Source organism: Lepisma saccharinum, chromosome 17 (genome assembly GCF_977018435.1).
Source record: "Lepisma saccharinum chromosome 17, izLepSacc3.1, whole genome shotgun sequence".
Classification (NCBI taxonomy): Eukaryota; Metazoa; Arthropoda; class Insecta; order Zygentoma; family Lepismatidae; genus Lepisma; species Lepisma saccharinum.
The window spans coordinates 37651208-37674759 of NC_139245.1; the positions used below are offsets into that span (position 1 = coordinate 37651208).

Below are 23552 nucleotides of genomic sequence, written 5' to 3' on the forward strand. Positions count from 1 at the left end.
TGCCTTCCGCTGGAAGCCATGCGGAAAATTTGTATATAAACAAAACGCTGCGCCTGCGCTTTCGTCTAGAGCGTCCCATAAGTCTGAAAAATAACTGGTTTTACCAGGTTTACGAGGCCAGTTACTTTCGTTCGTTTCGTTAAGACTTTCGGAACGCACCCTATGTGTAATACAGACCGAATTAAGATGGTGGTGGACAATTCACCTACTGTTTCTTTCGCCGTTGGGGTACCCATTATGCAATATAAATATAATTGTCTACATGCTAAAGATATGTTCGTAAATAAGAGAGACGTTACGGGACAAAAATGCCGGTATCAGCGCCATGTCACGCGCTATCTCGCCCCAGAGCCAAAACGAACGCACTACAGTAGATCCTTCGCACTTAGGTAATTGAATAGATTGAGAACATTAAACAGACTTAATTGTAATCACAATTCACAAGAGTTAAAAAGATACGGACAGGTATGGAAGCTTGAGATCAATCTTTTATTTTGGACACAAGATATTCAAATACCGCACCTGCTTTAACATATCGCCATCTTGAAAAACAAAAGAATGCGACAAACCGTGTGATAGGACGAAGGTGGAGAAAAGAAGAAGAAAACGAAAAGCTATGGTTGATGCCTTTATCGAGAGCAAGGGAAGGTACTGCATCAACATCGAAGAAATTATTTTTTTCTGTTGAAGGTTTCGGTAATGTTACGAATGAAACGCTCGTGTACGCAATATTCGACACGAATTTCATAATTTGAATGGTCAGAATATATGGATTAAATCCCCGAAAGATATTAATGGAAGGAAGATGACTCGCTGTTGGGTGCTAATTTTATCGTTTTAAAGTTAGAAATACGTGTGTGTGAGATCATCGGACTGTTGGAATGGTTATACCAGGATACTGACCTGTATGTTTTTCTTCCAAGTGTGAGAGGTATGAAAATTATAATGTATTTTCTATTATGTAGCGCGTCTGTTTATTTCAATACACGTACGTATTTGTATTAGAATGCTAGAAAATTTTACACAAGCTTGGGTTTCCTACTAAGTTCAAACAACTGTATTGAAATTCAATATCCATTTTTGTCGTGAATTACACACACATACATTCACATGCTTTCAATGGTAAGTTTACAAACATGAAAAGTTAGTGGCTTACATTAGCATTTTCATATTGCTTCAAGGGCGAAAGGAGAAACTTACTTAAAACAGCAGATTTGCTGTCACTTTAATAACAATGAACTAAAGATAAAAAGTAGATTCTTGCATTGCTTGATCAAATATTGAAAATATGAGTCGTTCCTTGTGTCTTCTTCGATCATGCACTTCTGACAATACCAAATTTGATGTGCATGTATATGTGTATGTGTATAGTATATGTTGCTCTTTGTTTGTATGTTCACTGTATCAGTTGACAGAAATTAATAGTTTCCATGCTTTCAGTATACATTTACAAATCCTCAGTTTTTCATAAAATTTGTGTTCTTCAATTTGTACCATGGCATTTGTAACAGTTCCGATTGTTTTGTGACTTTTCCAAATTCTTCTAGCAGAGAGACTAATTATCATAGAATTTTGGAAATCATTCTCACACGAAAATTTGAACCTTCCTTAAAGTAATGAGCACTGTTTGGATTCGAAAAAAAGTTATATGTTTAAAAAAGAAACTTAAAAATTACCTTACGCAAGCATGCGAGCTTCCCATGGTTAAGATATTCTCCGTTGACAAGCGACAGTAAGTATCGTAGACTAGTGAGAATGAATGTAGATGTAAATCGGAACCTTAGTAGAATGCATTTAGGGACCTTATTGTAATTCTAAGAGAACCAAATCTGACCTGCCTAACCTAACCACAAAAAGCATATATTGAACAAATTCGTAAGTAATCGCTAAAACTCCGCAGTATGTGTTAACAGACATAAATCGTAATAGAAGCATGTAAAAATTGCATTCGTGGCATGATGAAATCACAATAAAACAAAAAGAACTTAGGCTGAAATGTTAAATACTGAAAACAAAACTGGCAAGAAATGCAAAATTACAACCACATTTTTTTGTTTAAGTGGCTGGAGGTAATAATAAGTAAGCACATGCTTCAGAAACTTGACCTTCAAATGTATTTTCGGTAAATATGCGATATCGCCCGAACGGATTTCTTCAAATTTACAGGAGAAACTACTTACTGAAATCAGTTTCTGTAGCATTGTCGAAGTTCTTTGAGATGCTTTCTTTCGCAGAAACTGAAAACTTCACCAGAGAATGCTGCAAAACAAGAACTAATCACTTGTTATGTAAGGAACTTGCATTTTCTGACATTATGCCGTTATTTCCATTATGGACCTGCAGATGGCGCGAGCGTCAAAAGTCACGCGGTCTCGCCAGTGTTTCCAAACGTGCATTTTTCTTACGAGAATTTTTTTCTTTTTAACTAGGCTTACCTAACCCAACCCAGCCTAACCTAACCTTGCCGGAAATGGTCCATGGGGCTATCGTGAATGTTTTTTGGGGCTATCCGTCAATGGTTTGTGATGACATAATGAACACGAAAGTAGGAATTTTACGGTGAAGAAGGTTGAAACACTGCATACCCACTCCAAATTGACAAAACACAAAGACGACGCGTGATGATCCATGACGAGTGCACGCCATATTGTCTGTTATCCAAGCAGAACAAGGACTAGAAATAATGAATCGTAATATGAAAAGTTGACACTATTTTATGGAAAAAGGCATAACTTCACCTTAAAGAATCTTCCGCAATGCAGAATAGGTAAGTATCAATGCTGAAATTAACAAAATAAACTAGTGAGAGGTGTTCGGCCGATATCGCATATTTACCGTATTTTCATACCATTCATAGCAGTTAACTTTTCACCTACCCAGTACCTGATCCAGCATTGAGTACCCAACCAGTCCAATACTCTTTTGAGTCATACAGATATTGGTAGCTGATGCACATATCAGAAGAACGTTATGTAAAAATTTGTAATTTACATTTCATGTGTATTCCCCCCATTATGCTGTGGTCTTTGAATGTTTTCTTATTCTGATGTAAAATTGATTAGTGCCTTAGGACAGGTATCATAAAATAACTGAAAACTTTACCACATTATTCTTATTCTAAAATAATTAAATTTATGTACTCTCATATATCTGAAGTACATAATTGTGCATGGGCTTTATATCAACTCCGTATGATGCAGGCTCTGTAAATTATTTGTGGCTTGTTGTGAAGTTATGCTTTAAATTTGACAAAAATCTTGTTTTTTTATTTCCCTTTTTAAAGGTATTGTAAGGTACATCATGTTTTGAAGAATTTGAAGCAATGGTTGAGTTTGGCACCCTTCAGGACAGGCTCAGGGACCTGTGGCTGCAGATTGACACTCTGCACCTGAGCTACCTTCATACTGAAGAAAGCCCACAGAAGATTGAACAAAAGAATAAACTTGAAGGTATAGTATCAAATTCTAACTTTTTTTATTGTTATTATTATTATTATTGCAAAACAATGGATTGGAGCCATTCTGAAATCTGGATCTTGTATGAGTTTGCATCATGTTTCAATGTTAATTGATTTCAAGGAAATATTATTTGATAAGAATGTATCTTAATAAATAAAACACAAGCTCAATAATATATAAACATATTTCATATGGTATGAGTTCACAATGTTCTTGCATCTAGAAATATTCTCAAATGTAAAAGTATCAGCTAATTTTTAGCTGAACAATAAGAAAGGAGGAATAGGTCTAAGTACAGTAAAACTTCTCAATAACGGACATGCCTGGGGGGGAAAATAAATGTCCGCTATTCCGAAAAAAGTGTAGGATGTTACACAATAGGATAAGCATATTACCATGGTTTTTAAAACCATTCAAATGTTAAGTTGTCAACTTTCAAGCCCGGTGTATTGGGAAATGAGCATTTACCACAAAGATTTTCATTTTCAGTCCACAATTTAAGGATGTCACTTTTGTTTCTTAAAATGTCACTGATCTGTGTTTTTCCAACAGCAAACTGCAGGGCCATGTCTCGAACACTAAGTTTCTGTTTCTCGTAGACGTTGATGACTTCAATTGTTTCCTTTAAAGTCAGTCGTTTGCGTTTCTGAGACATCGTAGCAGAAATAACAGTCACTTCTCAAGATAACTGAAAGATACTGGCCATTGTTGTGTCAAATTCCAGGAATTGCGACCGTTTTCTTTAAGGCTATCTGTTATTAAGAAGTTTTATTTGCTTTTGGGGGGTAGATTAAGAAGTTTTATTTGCATTTGGGAGGTAGTTTTCAGTGTCCTCGTCCGTTATTGAGAAGTAATATTGCCATTAAACCCCATGTATTTCTGCCGGGAATTTAAAAATGTCCGTAATTTAGAGGTGTCTGTTAGGAGAAGTTTTACTGCAATAGAAATTCTTTATAGATTTCGAGAATTTTGTTCACAAAAGTGTAATTGATGTTTTGAACATAAACGTAGAAAGAATAAAGGGGTTGAAGTTTGTAATATTTTAATTTTTAATGTTCTTTATAATCGAAGGTAGCATAGTTATTAGGAATTATTTATTTGCCACTTGGAAAAAGGCATCTGTGTGACATACTGTGACCACTGTGCATGGTTATTACAGTATAATTATTATCATTACGTTATTTGGATGTTTTCCCTCTAGGGTCATTCCATGCCAAATGAACCAAATTTAAAATAATTGGTTGCATGTCCATTTTACAAAAAAATCATTTTTAGTACATACGTTTGTACATGTTTCTAGATATCAAAACCAATGATCAAAAAAATGTATTGTCTTTAGTTCTCCTGGGGCAGCCATTTTTCCATCATGGCGCATGGCTTTTTTTGCTCATGTAGCACTTTTCAGAAACCTTAATATCTCAAAAACCATTAGAGCTAGAGACCTGAAACAAAATTCATTTTGTAGCTAATGAAGTATACTTTCTATGATAATCAAGTATGCTTTGCTTAAAATTGCATTGTAAGTACGAAAATTATGGTCGAAATTGGGGTAACAATAGTTAAAAAATTGGATTTTTAAGCCCGATTTTTTCAATGAAGGGGTTTAGTCTAAGGCTTGATTTTCTTTTCATGTGTAGACCTGCCTGCAGGGTGTCTCTAAATAAAATATCAGTGCTTAGAAATGCAACCTTTTTTACAGCATGGGCTCTAACGTGGCCGCTCATTGAATTTTGACAGTTTTCAGGGTTAAATATCTCAGATGGGTCCTCTTGAAAAATTCTGAAATTTGGCAGAAAGGAAGCCCTGCATGAACCTAACCCACAATAAAAATCACAACTTTTAGATTCAACTCGTTTTGGTCAATATGAGGTAACATATGTCACCTAATTTCTGACGTTGCAAAGTAAGATTAAACTACATTCCATACTTAGAATAATGAAGTCTTTTCTTTTTCTTTTTTAAATTTGGGTTAAATTAGCCTCAGAAAATATAGTAGCATAAGGTTTTAATACTTGACTTTCCAGAAATTGAAATTACAAGGTATGACAATTGGAAATCTGCGAAATCTCATTGCATTTGATTTATTAGGTACCCACGAGCAGTTGGTGTTGTCAGCTCCAAAACTGAGCTTCCCCCACACTTTTTAAATGTAGCAGTACATGCAGCTTAAGATAGGCAGTGGCATGCCCAGGAATTTCAAAAGGGAGGGGAGGGGATTACATATACTTTTTTAGTATACAGCCCTGTTTTTGCCATATTATCCTGCCTTCGACGTAGGGTAGGTAGGGGTAAAGGTCCGCAGTTTTTACATTTGATTTTTTGTCGATTTCTGATCTTAAGTTTTTAATCTCAAAATGTCATAAATGGATATCTTATTTATAGAGCTAAAATGAACACCAGATTTAGAACCTGCAAAGTTAATGGTTTATAGTAAGAATTTGATTTTATCGACATAAGCAAATTCGGACCTTTGCCCCATAGCATGGGGCAAAAATCCGCAGGTGGACTATGCTGCGGATTCTTGCTCCACACAGCGAGAACAAAATTATTAGAATAACTTTTGCTATATTTACTGTATTAACTGCATTATGATAACCATAGAACAATAGTCATGCATTTTAAATTAACAAGTAGGTATCCCAAGATTTGAATAACTTTAGAAATTAAACTCAAATAACTTTAGAATAAAAACAAATCACTCAGATCAGTCTTAAAACCTATCATGTCTTTGAGTCGAGTAGAACTGCTTTTAATCGGTGTGGACAATTTTCTCGCAACATCGTCTTTATGAAAGAACGATCGTTCATCCGTTTCCTTGAATCTCATAGTTTGTGGAGCCCTTTTGTAAAAGACACCGATGTAGCCATCAACGTCAAGTTCAATGATTTTAGCCACGTACAAATGGAATGATGATTTCGTTTTTCCAGACACTTTGACCACAAGGAAGTCACCGGGTAGAAGTTAGCTGGAATGTTGTCACTTTTCATCGCTGGTTACTACAAATGCTTACTTGAAGGGAAAATTGGGATTCTGATTCAGACGACGACACAAGTTCTTCATCAACTCTTTTCTTCGGGTTATCAGTACTTTGAAAGAGTTTCTTCTTTGATTTTTTTTTATTCGTAGACGTTCTTCTCGTGATCTACCGTTCGTTGCCTGTCGTAGTGCTTCAAGTTGTTCCTTGTGTGGTGTCGAAGTGAGAAGAGTAGATTTTAAGCCTCGTCTGCTACGTTTTCTTCTAATATTTAATTTTGGGAGTGGAATAATATCATGGGGAGACACTGATGACTGACGAGAACTAGAAGTCCCAGGTGCAAGATTTTGCAGAGCAGCTCTGTTGCTTGTCCTATCAACGGAAGAGGAAGGGACAGGAGTAGGATTTCCTAGAGCAGCCACGTTGCTGGACTCATCATTCCTTGTTTCCTCAAAAGAAGACTGGGAGTTTTCCGGTGGACTGTCTTCAAAGCAATTCTTTCATGCAGGTCAGGATCTTCAAGATCAACAGTATCAATTTCATGTTCTTGTTCTGTTACTGAGGCTGGTAAAAAATCTTCATCAGTAAAAATATTGATATCCAATGGATGAATTCCAGTCACTTGAAATCCTTGAGTGGCTTTTTCTACTGTGCCAGCTAACTTTGATTCCTTTGAAAAGGAATACGTGATTCCATTTCTTTCTGCATATCCATAGGCAAGGAAGCGTAGAGACTTCAATATAAGTCCATAGAAACGGGCATCCAATTTCAATGAATTTCAATGAAAAAAACATAAAATGTGGAGTTTGCCCCCTCTTCTCCAGCTACTTTGGGGAGAAAACCAGAAGTTTTGCTTTTTTTCAAAGAATGGACCTTTCGCAATATAATGAAACTTGTTTCATGTTCCTAGCTGCCATACAAAGTGAAATAAGTCTCATTATGTGGAACAATGCAATGACTAAAATATTATGTTGGGTTACAACCATTCGAAAAAGAGACATGATCGAGGGCTAGTTAGTTATATATAACACAGCAAAATAATTAGGGTTACATAAATAGGTACTTACCATCTATTGTACTGTGTGATACTTCTCAGAACAGGGATCAAGGCACAGAAAAACAAGACACTTCTTGCACTGAATAAACGTGTGGCGGAAAACTTTTTCTTGTTGCACACTTTGCATCTCATGCGCTTGCTGGTCTTTCTAGGCCAATGCTTGCTAGCAGAAACTTCCTATCTTACCATCTCAGGGGGAGGTGGATGATCAACAATCAAAGGTCTAGAAGGACCAGCCTGCTCCATAGATCCCCGCCGAACCAACTCTTCATACAAAGCTATCCGGAAGTCTCGATATCTGCGAGTCCGGGAGACCTGACTGAGGAGGATGTATGCATTGAGGATGCTCTGGTTTAGAAGGTAGAAAAACAGTTTATTGGTCCACTTTATCGTCATTCTGTCAGTCAGGTATGTACATGTCATTCTGTCTGCCTTATCCACGTAACCCATATTCCTATTGTAGTCTAGTATGATCTGGGGCTTCAAAGGGTTGCCGTGGTCGTCAGTGAAGTTTCCTTGTGTGGGGGGTTTGTGAAAATTTGTCAACACACGGACGTCACGTTTGTCCTTCCAACGTATAGCTGTCAGGTCCCCCTTTGTATACACGTCCAGGTCACCACGTTTAATCTTCACCGTTTTCAAGCCGATTCTTATTGACAGTTCCACAACATTGGGTGCCCTTTGTTGCGAGATCATCAAAAAGTTCGGGAGAGGTAAAGTAATTGTCCATAAAATGTTTATGACCAATTCCTTGTACTCTCTTACTTAGTTCCATGACCAGGGCATGGGTGGCTGTCACAGTTGGAGTCTGTCTGGCACTGTCCTTTCCAAGGTAAACTAACATATCAACAGTATATCCCAAAGCATCACAAAGCAAGTACAGCTTTATGCCAAATCGCTTGTGCTTCTTTGGGATATATTGCTTGAAAAGCACCTTTCCCTTGTAAAGAACAATAGCCTCGTCAATGGCTACGTGTTCCGTCGGGTGATACAAGTTGAAGTAACGTTGTCTCAGATGTTCTAGAACCTGTCGTAGTTTCCAAAGTCGATCGGTGTTGTCTTGAGGAGGGGAAGAGTTGTCGGCAAAGTGCAGGAAAACTAGGATGTGTTGGAAACGGTTGCGTGACATAACATGCCGGACCCAAGGTGTGTGGAAGGAATTTGTCTGCCAGTAAGAGTCCATGTAGTCGTGCTTGTTATGTCCAAAATAGATCCAGAGGGCAAAGAAAGGAATAATTCTCCAAGGGTGATGGGGGGGGGGGGGGTTCTACCCTGGACGGATTATTCTCATCGACAAATTGCTGGTAGTATCGGTTAGATTCTACCAGAATAATGTCGAGAAGAGCATCCGTCCAGAATAGGCGGAAAGAATCGAAAGGTGAAGAATCAGGAGTCAAATCTGAGGTATTGGGTCCGGGCCGACCAGTAAAAGGTAAAGGAGTTGGACCCTGAACATGAGAGGTGCGCGGGCCCCAGGTTGACGAACTTGATGACGTCGATGATGATGCTGTTGGGAGAGGAGAGTCATTTTCATCCGAAGAAGAATCAGATATCCCCCCCCCCACATCAACATCATCATCTTGATCAACATCTGATCCCATGCTCTCACATTCATTGTCCATATCATATAAAAGCTCATCGATCTCCCTAACGCATAATCGTTTCCTTCCGGACATATTCCCACAAAGAGCCGAGTTAACAGGGAACAAATGGGTTCACAGTAGCTACACAAGATGCAAGTGCGAAGGAAAAAAATCAGAAGCACATATCACAAAAAAAAATTACCCAACACAAGTTCAACACAGCTCAGGGGGCACACAATCGGAAAGCACAAAACACGGTCTTTCACAGCCACTGCTCTGAACGTCTATGGTGAGGCCTTTCCTAAACAGAGGAGGGGAGGGAGCCTTTCCAATCCTTTGTTTTGTCTATGCTTCTGGATAGAATCATAGCCTGTCGTCAGGCTTCATTGCATTTCTAACATAGAGGCGACAGAAAGCTGACACCGCTAAACCTCTTCCAATCCAGCCTCTCCTTGACCCCCCCCCCCCCGCTACTACTTTCGGCTGGATCACCAGGTCTAAACACAAAGAAGAATGTGTGCCTTATCAGTACTAAATCACAGCGTTGGAAGCTTGGAGGAAAACAACATCGTAAATACCAAGCATTCATTGTGTCTGTCAAGTGTGAGCCCAAACACGTGACATATTCCGAGAAAGGAGGGGGGGGATTTGGAATTTTCGTAAACACATGTTCCCGAACCGAACTGTCAGTGTTTCAACCTCAATATACAAATATAAGTGTGGCAAACCCTCGATAATTGTATCTAAAGCTGTTTGTTCCATATATGCAACCGCGGCTGACAGGGACATACTTTTTTTGTTCCACATATGGAACGGCGGGGGATTAAAGGTTAAAGAAAAAGTTAAGAGAATTTTTAAAATCAATTTGCATCATGTGGTAAAGCAGAAACGTGTCAAGTAAGCCTTATGCGAGTTAAATCAATATGCCTGACATGTTGGAGTAAAATTTTCATATCTGCAGAAAGTGACTCACTTAAATGCCAGAATGGAAATGATGTATTTGAGCCAACCCAAGAAAAACTAAAGGAAATGGATGAATTCTGTTCTGTTTTTGATGTATCTCCTGTTTCAAAACTGAGGAGGCTGATTGCAGAGAAACAATAAAATGCTCTTGCTCGAAAAAACTATTCACATCTTACAAGGAGTGCAAAGGAAACTGGAAACTTGCTTTTCACAAAGTATTAGAACTGACGAAAAGGAAGACAAGTGTGACAATCCTTTGCGTGGCCAGTACATCATACAATGGAAATTATAAGAAGGAAAATGTAAATTAGCGGAAACTAATGTTGAAAAGGTCAGAATCATCAGTCTGATTTCTACCACCTGGTCAAGAAAAAATATATGTGATGAACTGAAGGTTTCTGATAATTTACTTAGGAAATTAGTGAAAGAACAAAGAGAATGAATAGGAAACTGGAGCTGACAACACCAACTGGTCGTGGGTACCTAATAAATCAAATGCAATGAGATTTCGCAGATTTCCAATTGTCATACCTTGTAATTTCAATTTCTGGAAAGTCAAGTATTAAAATCTTATGCTACTAATTTAAAAAAGAAAAAGAAAAGACTTCATTATTCCAAGTATGGAATGTAGTTTAACCTTACTTTGCAGCGTCAGAAATTAGGTGACATACGTTACCTCATATTGACCAAAACGAGTTGAATCTAAAAGATGAGATTTTTACTGTGGATTAGGTTCATGCAGGGCTTCCTTTCTGCCAAATTTCAGAATTTTTCAAGAGGACCCATCTGAGATATTTAACCCTGAAAACTGTCAAAATTCAATGAGCGGCCAAGTTACAGCCCATGCTGTAAAAAAGGTTGCATTTCTAAGCACTGATATTTTATTTACAGACACCCTGCAGGCAGGTCTACACATGAAAAGAAAATCAAGCCTTAGACTAAACCCCTTCATTGAAAAAATCGGGCTTAAAAATCCAATTTTTTAACTATTGTTACCCCAATTTCGACCATAATTTTCGTACTTACAATGCAATTTTAAGCAAAGCATACTTGATTATCATAGAAAGTATACTTCATTAGCTACAAAATGAATTTTGTTTCAGGTCTCTAGCTCTAATGGTTTTTGAGATATTAAGGTTTCTGAAAAGTGCTACATGAGCAAAAAAAGCCATGCGCCATGATGGAAAAATGGCTGCCCCAGGAGAACTAAAGACAATACATTTTTTTGATCATTGGTTTTGATATCTAGAAACATGTACAAACGTATTTACAATTATTTTTTTTTTTCTAAAATGGTCATGCAACCACCATTGGATCGTTTGGCATGGAATCACCCTCCAAAGGAAAATGGTGCATGTGTGTATAGGGAGATGTAGATAAGCATAAAAGTAGGAAAGTTCCATTTCTTTATTTTTATGTTGCAAAAGCTATAGTTTAAGATTCATAATGTATTGTTATATATTTCCAGGATACATTAAAGAATACCTTTCTCTAGTTCCTCATGAGCGCAAATTTTTCTTCCGAGAAACAGCTGACATACTTCATCGAAGTGCAAAAACGATGGAGAATTTCAGTGGTTACCGTGCAGCTTCAGCTTGGGCTGCAATTGGCATGTATGCTTCCAATCTCTTGTCACAGCCATGGAGGAAAGAGTACAGAGAAATGAAGGTAGGTGTGTATGTATACAATTCTGCATATTATTTTTATTGACTTTAGATACAAACTGGATATTTTCAGTTTCAATTTTGAACATGTAGCAGTTGTTGAACAAATGTTACTCACTGGTGCTTGTATTACGAGGCGTATTCGGAAAGTAAGTACCGAAAGGGTGTAAGAAATAAAGTAAAATAGTTTTGTACCTTTTTTTATTTGCATTACATTCTACAGACCTTAAACTACTTTTTTACGTAGTTTTCACCACTTTTCAAACATTTGTCATAGCGTGGCACTGGTTTTTGTATCCCATTGTCTGTCATTGAATGTTCCCGCCTGTGATGAAAGCCATCCATGGACTCCTGCTTCGACGTCATCATCCTCGTCGAAACGCTGACCACAATTTTCGATATTCCAGGTGATCTGTCACAATTTCGTAGAGGACTGTTTTCTTGAAATTTGTGGAAATTCCATGAAAAGCGACAATATTGTGAAGCGTCTGTTTTCACGAATTTCTGCGTCAACCGCACGCACCAAATCCTCGGTTACAATAGATGGCCGACTGCTCCTTGGCTCATCGTGAACTGTCTCACGACCTTCTTTAAACATCAAAAATAAAGACCTCTCACAGTTGACGGTGGATGTCTACCGGTTTCAAGTTTCTTGCATTGAGAAAACGAATCACATACCGGACTTCACAGTCATAAACCTACGAAGAAAAATCATGATCTGCTCCCACGACTGCCTGTGGCTTACTAACGGATGAAGGACGTCTGCGAGAACTCACACGGTCGCGACTGCAGCGCTAGAGCAGCAATATTTGCAAACTGTACTTACTTTACGAATATGCCTCGTATTAATATGTATAGTTATTTTTAATTACATGTAACAACAAAGCAACACACCTGAATTACCTTTATGTGGAAAATGGTGATTGATGTTTAGAATTTGTTGTTCTGGTTATTTTAAACTTCTCTCCAAATCGCCAAAAGAATCCATTCTATTACACTTGTCACATGTCATCATTAAGGTTTTCTTCTGTTTAAATTTCACATATATACAGTGTGTTTTTAAAAAGTCCTACAGGATTCTTTAATATCCATAACTTTTAAAGTAATAGGTTTATTACAATGAAATATTGTTTGTGACACAGATGAAACTTTAAAATTAATGTTATCTCCAGCTGGGCACCATTATTGTCCAAACACACTTGCAATCTTCGTTTGAATCTGAGAATTACATTCTGACGGTGCTCGTCCAGAATGCTGTGAATCACATCACACATCTTGAACTCCAGCTAGTTAAGATCTGTCGGTTTCTGTGCATACACCTGGCTCTTGACATGTCCCCACAGCCAATAATCGCAAGGCATAATGTCTTCTGCCCTTGCGGTGTCTGCGACCAATCCATCTCCTCAAATTGACCATCGAAACCCACGAATTTTAAGAGCAAAGTGTGAGGAGCACCATCTTTCTGGAAGTGGATCTCGTCAGAAGTTCCAAGACAAGGAATGTCTGCAACATGTTCAGGTAGCTGGCACACTGTCCTCCTCGAAGAAGAATGGTGGTCCATGGAAACTGCTCATGTGCGAACCACACATTGACCTTGTGGCTATCCCACTTCCCACAGCCTTAAACTTTTCGTACCGTCTCAGGATACTTGTCTCTGCTAGATGTGTTTTTCCAAGCATTGTTTGGCACCTTCTCATCACCAAAAACACAAGATTTTAACTCAGCAAGCCATGACTCACTGAGCTTTTTCCTGCATTGACACCATCTTGGGATCGCATGAACACCTGCACACACATCATTCAGCAGTGTGGGCAGAACAAAATTTTAAATTTTCATCTGTGTAAAAAAACAATATTTTGTTGTAATAAACTATAACTAGGGACATGAAGTTTTCGTTTTAACAATAACACTAAAAAGTTGAGGAAAGCAAAATAAAGTGTTAAAAATGTATTTGGGTAGGTTAAGGAGTTTTCAGTGTTTCGGAATCACGAAGTAATGAATTATGCCATTTTTCAGAATAACACCGAATTTTGCACTTAATGTGAAAAATGCCGCGAAATATTCAATATAAACTGGGGACAACATTTCTTTTGTTAAAAAAGAACTACCTGAAGTGCTATGAGATCTGTTTTTTCTAGTTTAGCTGGTGAAAATTCGATTCAAAAGATATTGTCACGCTTCATTTCTTGTAGTTTGACGCAGACTTGCTTGGAATTCATCCTTAAATAGTATTCACTGCAGGGATCTTCCCAGAAGGGAAGTTTCATAGAAACTGGAAAGTTTTCAGGGAGAAACATGCAGGAGGAGGGTGTTCGGCTGGTGTGGGTTTATGTGTGTACACAAAAGGGTATTTTGAGGTCGGGGAAAGATTTTTAGGGAAATTTCCATCAGTTACAATCACTCAGGCTGCATGGTTTTTGTATAGTTGTGCATTTCCATCACCTTCTATCTATCTGTAGTGTATTTTGCAGGATGCCGCCAACAGTAAATGCATTAGTTTGCTTCAGATAGAACTACATTATTTTTTTAATCAATGTCATTACAAAATAACATAAGAGGGGAAAAAAGTAAAGAGTGAAACAAACCGGCAACTTTCTGTCGTTTGAGGCTTTGAGATGTCTAAAAGAACGAAGGAAGACAAGGAGTACTCACACTTCAAACTGTGGAAGCCATTGTTAACTCAATAATTCCATTGAAGTGAATGGAAAAAACTACTATCTTTCTATTTAGAAGTGAACTTTGTATAGGAAGTGTTGTGAGTAAATACTGTAAACATTTACTACGATATGTTTACAGTTTAAAAGAGAATTTAAGAAAACAATTTTTGAAAATTTTATTCTGTGAGAGCAAGGAAATATGATTGTGTTCAAAGATTTGAGTCATTTCCTTCAATAAACATTTCGTATTTAGTAGCTGATGCGATGAAATAGTTTTACAAATGCAATATGGTCATTTCTCACAGTGTTACGTTTATTTCTTTTGTCATGAAATTTAAAATTGTCCTCTATTTTTCAGAACTAAAGCAATGTGAAAATCTTATGCAGTAATAGTAACAGTAAAATCACATGTAAAAATAGCATTGATTTTAAATTAATAAAAGTTATAGCTTTTTAGAATCCTGCAGGACTTTTAAAGCACACTGTACTAAGCTTGACTTTAGGTCTGGTTCTACAATTGAAAGTGACAGCCAAACCACAAAAATGTTTGTTTCTGTGCAAAATTCCACCATTATCTAATTTTTTAGTGAATATAAAGATGTAATTTATGTACTCTAGTAAATGTCTGAATATACAGTTTGTTTTTCTGAGGCAAATTTCATTGCAAACACCTGGTTACAAACATTAATTAAGAAGATGAATGAACCATCTGGGTCTTCATGAAACTTTTACTATTTTTTTTGATTGATTAGACTTTTTTTACTTCCTCTTCTGCCTCTTTTGGCTTATCTCAAAGATGTGGGTGAGTGATGATACAACAAAACTGATGAAAGGATGCTCACAAAGAATATCCATGCCCAGACTTGGATTTGAACTTGGGGCTCCTGGTATCGTTGCAAGCTGTGCCAAGCACTCCACCACAGAGGTGGGCATTTATAATTTTATATCAAATCAGTTATCAGTATTTGTAATTGTATATTGGTATGCCACTATCAGCAATTTTTTTTACAGCAGTTCATCTCTCATTGTAATTTGCTTTCCAGTTGTACTGTGGCTTCTATAAACATGAAATTGAAGCAAATTTAGTTGGAGCTGAACTCATGTTTGAGCTCATGGGTTATAAACATGTCGGCCAAGCTCGTATGGTGTTGGATGGCCCTATTGATCCTGACAGGGTGTCCACAGTCTCCAAGGATTCCTTAGTAGCTTATGTGGAATGCCAGGTAAGCCTTTGCCATTGTGCGTGTATGTATTGTAATCTTCTGTTAAATAAATAAATAAAAGTTCATTTTAAGTCCACTTTACGCTCAGAAATGCTAACTGCAACTGGAAACACAGTTTAAAGTGGATTCTGAAGCACCATGTGCCTTCACTGGGTATTGAGCCTCAGACCCCCTTCATTTCAAGATGGCACTATACTATCGGAGAGGCTACATTCATCTTATGGATGGATATTGATAGAAGCTGATCGATACAGATTTTGTTGGCGTTGTTATCAATGTTCCTTGTAGTAATATCCTGTCCCATTGCTTTAACTTTTTCCACAAGGAAGAAGTGTGCATGTTTATATTCACGACACACACATGATTAAAATTCACTTGTAAATTCCATCTTACTTCTTTATTGACTTCAGTGGCTCAAGATGTGTGTTGATAGGAAGAAGAAATCGACAGTTTATGCTCCGTGGGTATTAATTAGTTACCTAATTATGGGCCTTCCTGATACCATAGTAGTTTTAACCAAATACCTGGTGGAGGCACATAGTGGTTTAGATCCCAATTAGCCTTTCTGTGCATAAAGTGGACTTAAACCAAAACTCCATCAAGCAATCACATTGCCGCCGTCCAACTTATGTTGTTCAGTCTGTCTCTGTTGCTTCCCAGCTGATCTTACATAATGTAGTTAGTAGGCTATCGTGAATGTGAATTTTGCTTGAGTGTCTGTGCATAATGTCCTGCCCGATTGTTGGTTTTTGTTGTGGATTTTGGGCCTCAAGAAAAGATATTCTAAGTCAAATCCTGGTTCTATAATTCATGTATTTCTTTGTTTATTTCTTATGTGGACAGAGAGTAACTGAAAACTTAATCTGTAAAGAATGAATCATGCAATATTTTTGTAAAAATATATTTATATTAGGCATAATTCAAGAATATATTTGGTCTAGGAATTAATTCGTTCGGTTGATACGCACACATTGAAGCTGTAGTTCAAACACAAAATACATGAATACCTTAAGAAAAATATTGTCCATCCCGAGCCACCACTTTCGCCCATCTGTCAGGCAAGTTACGGATTCCGTGGCGAAATAAGTCCTCATCCTTTGAAGTGATCCAGTCAGAGACCCATTTTTCGATATCTTCTGAAGAAGTGAACCACTGTCCAATCAAATCGTTATTCATGCAATCGAACAAGTAGTAGTCCGAAGGAGCTATGTCTGATGAATACGGCGGGTGGGGTAAAACTTCCCATCCGACATTTTCTAAATAGGTTTTGACCGGTTTTGCGACATGTGGGCGAGCGTTATCATGTTGAAAAATAAGTTTATCATGTCTGTTCTCCCATTCTGGTCGTTTCCTGGCCAGAGCTTGCTTCAAACGCATTAATTGTCGTCGATAATGTTCTCCATTAATAGTTTCACCCGGTTGCAGCAGCTCATAGTACACCACACCTTTCATATCCCACCATATGCACAGCATAACCTTTGCACAGTGAATATCTCATTTCGGTTGTGATGGACCTGGTTCACGTAGGCCTGTTTTCGTTTCGGGTTCTCGTAATGGATCCACTTCTCATCGCCAGTAACAATGCGATGCAAAAACCCCTTTCTTTTCTGTCTTTGAAGCAGCAATTCGCAAATGGTTTTTTGTCTTTCAATGTCTCTGTCTTTCAATTCATGTGGAACCCAATGTGACATCTTTTGAATCATTCCCATGGCTTTGAGGCTTTTGGAAACTGTTGTTTGATCAACGCCTAATGCTTCTGCAAGTTCTTCCTGAGTTTGACACGAATCCTGATCGAGCAATGCTCTCAATTCTTCGTCTTCAAATTTTTTTGGCTGTCCAGGTCGCTCTTGGTCTTCCAGGCTGAAATCACCACTTCTAAACTGTGCAAACCACTTCTGACACGTTCGCTCAGCTAGCGCATAGTCACCATACACTTCCACCAAAATATGATGACTTTCGGTAGCACTTTTCTGCATGTTAAAGTAATGAAGCAGATCACCCCGCAAAAACACTTTATCTGGCACGAACTGCACCATGTTCAGTTGACTACAAAATGCTGTTGTTGACGCATCAATCAACTGCCCTATACTACGAACGATGCGCGCTGACAGGAGTTTTCAACGCATGTGTGGATACATGGAACTGTGGGACGATACGCTCGTTACGCCATCTCTTGTCCAGGCGCACGAATTAATTCCTAGACCAAATAGTTTTCACCCAATCATTTTGATAATGTTTAATTGGAATAGGGACATAAATTAGGATTAATATTGGATATTTTCAAATTTCTTTGACTTCTGGCATTTCTTCTATGTGTATCAGAACACATTGTGCTGAGGATTTCGTTCACAGAATGTGTGTAGTAATAACCCTCATATATACATATGTATTTCTGTAGTTCAGGATGGTTACAATTACTGAAGTGGAGACATTTAAGCGATAAATATAGACTCAACCAAGTCTCCAGCACACTGTGCCGTTGCTCTACCACCTGAGCCAACCCTGGTTTTGCCTGATTTTTCTCTTTCACTGTTTTACTTGCGTGGAAATTTTCTGTCATTGGTACTGCCTATACCAATACATCAACATTGGTGTTGCATGAGTCCTAGTTATCACTCTTAATATGTTTGCGGTTTGGTGAATATTTATGAAAAGAAGATATTGAACATTTTGTGCTAATAACTTTGTTTTCCCACTTCAGATAATGATGAGCATTTTCGAAGAAGTCTCAACCAGTTTCAAGTGTGAGTGGTTTGAAGTACTGGATTACAGAGAGAACCATATGGGAAATATGCAAGCTGCTGTTCAGGGCCTGAAATATCGTCATCACCAGCGTTGTTACCAGGAGCAGATGAACTACCACACATCCCCTCACCATACTGATTCCTACACGGCTCGAACCCATCACCCTGCCTTGACAGGTCACTCAGCCTACCCACACCAGGTGATGGAACCAATGTGTCCTGCTAGTGGTTCTTTCAGTCATTCTATGCACAATTATTATTACTCGCAGTACATGATGCCTCATGCTTACACCATGCCAAGGTTCCCGTCAGTCGTGGGACCTGGAATGGTCTACCCGACGTACCCTAACCAAATGCCTCCAAGTCGTGGACAAACCATAAAAGCACAAGATCTTTATCCGAACGGCTATCACAATTTCCCTACACAGTTACCTACCTACGCACCCATACCTGTTTCTAATGGTTACCCTATGCAACAAACATTACCGATGAACCAGGCGATGGTTGGTTTTGTTAAAGATTCATGCATTAATAGGAATCACATCGTACCAACGGGCCAACTGATAGAGCTAGATATGCCTCATAGTAATGGCGAGACGACCACATCTGCTGATCTATCCAAGTCTTCTGCTGCGGTACCCTCTCGAAACGTAAAGCACCATTCTTCAGGTGCGAGTAAAGTTGTCGCACAATCCTCGAATATTAAGAAGAAAAGTAGCGATAAAGAAGATAGCAACATCTCGTATAAAGTTCCTGATGATTCGTATCAGATGAAAACTTTGGATGAGCATTTGGAAGCTACAATAGGTCATCTGAAGGAAAAGATAAAGGACAGGGACAATCAGGACAATGAAATGGGGGAAAACTGGGAATACGTATTTCGGAACCTTGAAAGTCAGGGTTACAGTAAAGATTTGGGTGAGCGTGGTGATGTTCTAAATTTAACCCTGTCGCAGCAGAAATGCTCTACGCTCGACAGGACTCAAAGAGCAAAGGCGGAAAATTTCCATAAAGGCCACGAAAGAAAGTCTTCAGATGTCTTGGAAGAAGAACTGAAAGCTCTAGTCTTGGAAGAATGCCAAAGGGCAAGCAACAGTGCTGAAAAAACACTAAAAATCAATGAAGCTCTTCAGAAGATAAAATTAGAAAACGAAGACAGACTAGCAGCAGCTGCCAGAACTGCAAAGAAAAAGTCAGAAGTGTGTGATATTGTACCAAGTCGGGGAAGTGTGTACGACAATGTGCCTTCAAAAAGTGGTAGCAGCCCATCAAGAGAGAGAACACCAACCAATGCAGCGTTTGATTCGGTGAAACCATCATCAGCACTGATTTCTGCGAAGACCCTTCCGCGGGAACCTAAGAAGCAGAAGGATCACGATTATCCCACCACCACCCAGCCAAGGCTGGGAACCAACAATCTTCTGCAGGAGAAAAGTAAGTTGGGAGACTTCAAAGAAATGAAGAGCAAGATGGGTGCCCAAGAAAAGTTGTCGGTCGATCTAGAGTCCATCACTCTGGTTCGCCGAGACAGTAACATGACAAAGTGGGAGTGTATCACATGTACTTTCCTCAATGATCCCAAGCAGGATGTTTGTGAGATGTGCGGTAAGTCCAAGTTTAAAGGGTCAGAGGAGAAACCACTCGCGTGTGGAGGGAGAGAATGTCCTAAGTGCACTCTCGTTAATGAGAAAATTGCAAACATCTGTGATGCATGTGGAGCTAGTCTAAAAGATTCTCCTACTTATATATAAGTCTTTCGTCGCAGCCCTGTCTTCTCCAAATTTAGAATGATACTATAATTGCACATATAGTTTAAGGAATCGCATGGCATATTAACAGGGTCATATCTTTTTATTAAGCTATGAAAAGCCAGTTTTTCTAGCTTCCGTGTTTAATTGTAGTTCTATATACAGGGGTAATCACAATTAACCTCAATTTTTTAGAGAACATTTCACACTTTATCTTGATACTAATACTCTCAAGAAAGGTGATATAATTGTGCATAATATATACATATTACACTACACTTGAGTTTATTCTTATTGAGGGGTAATGAAAACCTTTAACAGAAACTGCTTCTTGTTATTGTTTTTATAAATGATTAAGCTACAATGCTTCTTGGTGCTATGAAAGCAGACATTTTAAAATAAATTTTGACTGAGTTTTCCCGAGTATGTAAAAGGAGTTGTGTGTAGGAGACCATATATTTACAAGTAAGCAACCCCTGACGATCTTTTTCACCACAGATTCATTTTTTAATGTGACTGTGGTTTTATTTCTTATAAAGAAAACTACGGGCAGTGACTTTATCGTATGTGATTCTTGTGCCATTGGGAAGATGCATATTTATTGTTTGTGGTTTAAGAGAATCTGTTCACAAGTAGCATTAAATTACCATGTTTTATACTTACCTTATTCCCTTTCCCTCCTACTTCCTGCATTGTAGCATTTTATGAGTACATTAAATTGTTCAATAATTTGCACTAATACCCAATTCATTGCATATAAAACAAACAAAACAAATGTTTTAAGTAAAAACGTTTCAGTTTGAAAAAGTTTTCTGCATCGTTGCTTCAAACATTTGTTTTATTTGTACTGTATTGAGTATTACGGATAGTGATATTAACACGAAGTGCACTCAATCAAGAACACTTTGCACTAGGTTCCCTCTGCCTGCTCCCCTCCTAAGGTGGGAAACATGTAATCTCTCTTCCTCTAATTTTTAGTATTTTTCTGTGCATAATATAAGTTTTTTATATATATGTATTGGGAGAGAGATTAGCACTTAAATTAATTTTTAAACACAAAATGTTTCAGCCAATCAGTAATCCTGTGTAAATTCTTGTCTCTAATATTTTAAAGCACAATGACAAGAAAAACTTCCACACTTTGAAAGTCATTCTCTTGGTACAAAAATGATGAGTCGCATGGTAAAGGAGTATGAAATTCTACATCAGCACAATATTGTGATCGTCCTGTGGATGAACGGTCTTAGGATCCAACAGAAAGATATATGTTCGGCATAACATATCCACAGCTATGTATATGGTGGGAAGTAGAGTGATGTTTTACATGTATGGCTTTATTTAATTATGAAATAATTCTATAATCAAACTCTTGTACAAAATCATTTCTGTCGATTCGTAGATGAATATTTTCTTAACATCTTTCACCAGATCACTTTTTACACTGCATTTATTCTAGGTGCTTTTATCTTCAAGTGTAAGCACTACTTACTTTCACTTATTTTTGTAGCATTGCTAGAATTTTCTCCCTCTTTGCTGAACATTTATTATTTGTTACTCTTTGAATTCTGTGACACAAGAAATCTGTAACATGGTAAAACATCAGACAAACTTTCTAGCACATGCATAGATGTTGCTAATGTTCATATTCTTAACAATGTTACCTTCTATTACTCTTAGATGTCGCAATGCTTTTCTAACGGTCGTGATGGAGTATTTTGCTAGTGCAGAACCATGTCTTCCATTCTTGTACACCTTGGGTTAAATTAAATCACTTTTAAGAAATTGTTCGGATAGGTATTGTTAACATACAGCAATGCGTTTATACTTAAATCTTCCAAGTAGATTCATTCTCTGGAAAATCATCAACACTAGGCAAAGCCATTGTGATTAAAATACACCTCATTAATTATTATTGTGAACTGATGATTTTAAGGGTACAGGTTCATCACACGAACACCAGGATTTGAAATTCATGATGCATTTGTCAAGTTGTGAATCAGCTTCTGAATTTCCAGGAACTTGCATCATAGTCATCTTCAGGGATTGTAGTGAATCTTTGAAAATAAGTGACATCAACTCTCGAAAACTCTGAAATCTCACCATAAGTCACCTGGTCAAATATTCTGAAAAAATCTCATCTACCGGATTGCCTACAGTGTCCATGTAAAATATGATTTTAGAAAATCTGAAGTAAGAAGAGATGATCATATTCTCTTTAAGGTTATAATAATGAAGCAAATGATTAATGCAAATAATCAAAGTTTGGAAGCTTGATTGTAATAAGAACATAGAAAGCACAATTCATGACACTTTATAATAATATTTACATCCCTGAAATGCAGTAACAATTAAGTAAAGGTGAAGATCCAGAACAAGGTTTGAATTCACGTGGGAATTTAATTTCATGAATATTTAGCTTTTCATCACAGAGTATTTCTGATGATATTTATAATGCTTGTACATATTGGTTTGTTGTTGAAATCAGGAATGTTTCATTGTCATTAAACAGGTAGCTTATTTGAAAAGTGATACAGTTGAGTGTTTTTTTTAAGAATGTCTCTTTTACCCTTTAATTTGAGTTTCCTTTGATTTTTTGTACCATATTTTCTATCTAACTGTATAAAGTGACAACATATTTGAAGTACTCTTACACAGTTCTGTCTTCAGAAACATGTTCTGCAAATTTATCTCTGCTAACTATATTTGCTTACATAAGAAGACATTTAAAGAAGAAAACTAAAAATCCTTAAAAATTGAATGTGAAACTCTTACTAAATAGATTTGTAAGTAGGACTTAACAATACAAAGTTAAGTAAAGCCCTTTGAGACCTCTTCTTTTTTTCCATTTGTAGTTCAATTAAAATGTCTGCATGTCCATGTTGGGTTTTGTGTATTCGTGAAGGCCTACAAATGCATTAATTATTGTGATAATATATTGTGTAGGGAATGTTATTTTTTTGTGATTTTGCATGTGTGTGTATGTACATACGTATGATTCGGAGCATTTTATAATTAAAAAATATTTTTTAAATTATGTGAATTAATATAATTGATTAAGCAAGCGGCACTTGTTGCATCCATCCAACTGTAATATTGCAAAAGTTCATGTAATGCATAGCTACTGTGTATAGTGTAAAATATATGATGATATTTTTCTTGCACAATCAAAATGTAGAATGAAATAGTGTACATTATGTTAAATAACTGTACATATTTATAATAATATCATAATAAAACTAACATTAGTAACCAATGTGTTTTCATTCTAACTAAATAGGTATAAAGTACTGGATGTCTTGATAGTGTGATGCTGGTGCTGCCAAAATTAGAGATACCGTATTTACGCATGTGCGTGTGTATAATTCACACTCTGGTTTTGGATGGGGAAGAGTGACAAAAAATTATATCTCGTATATAATACACAGTACAATCCAGTTTCAAGGAATGGCTCTCTTAGTTGTAGGTTGTAAATCTGTTGCTA

General features: G+C 37.4%; 1 protein-coding gene across 1 annotated transcript; it reads left to right on the forward strand.

Moving 5' to 3' along the window:
• The first annotated feature begins 607 nt into the window (after positions 1-607).
• tamo (PUB and ZnF_RBZ domain-containing protein tamozhennic) lies at positions 608-23311 on the forward strand. Its single transcript, XM_083139309.1, has 5 exons — positions 608-931; positions 3284-3449; positions 11504-11703; positions 15400-15579; positions 18281-23311. Exons 2-5 carry the CDS (start codon positions 3323-3325, stop codon positions 20072-20074), a joined length of 2301 nt encoding a protein of 766 aa, XP_082995435.1. The 5' UTR covers positions 608-931; positions 3284-3322; the 3' UTR covers positions 20075-23311.
• The last annotated feature ends 241 nt before the right edge of the window (positions 23312-23552 follow it).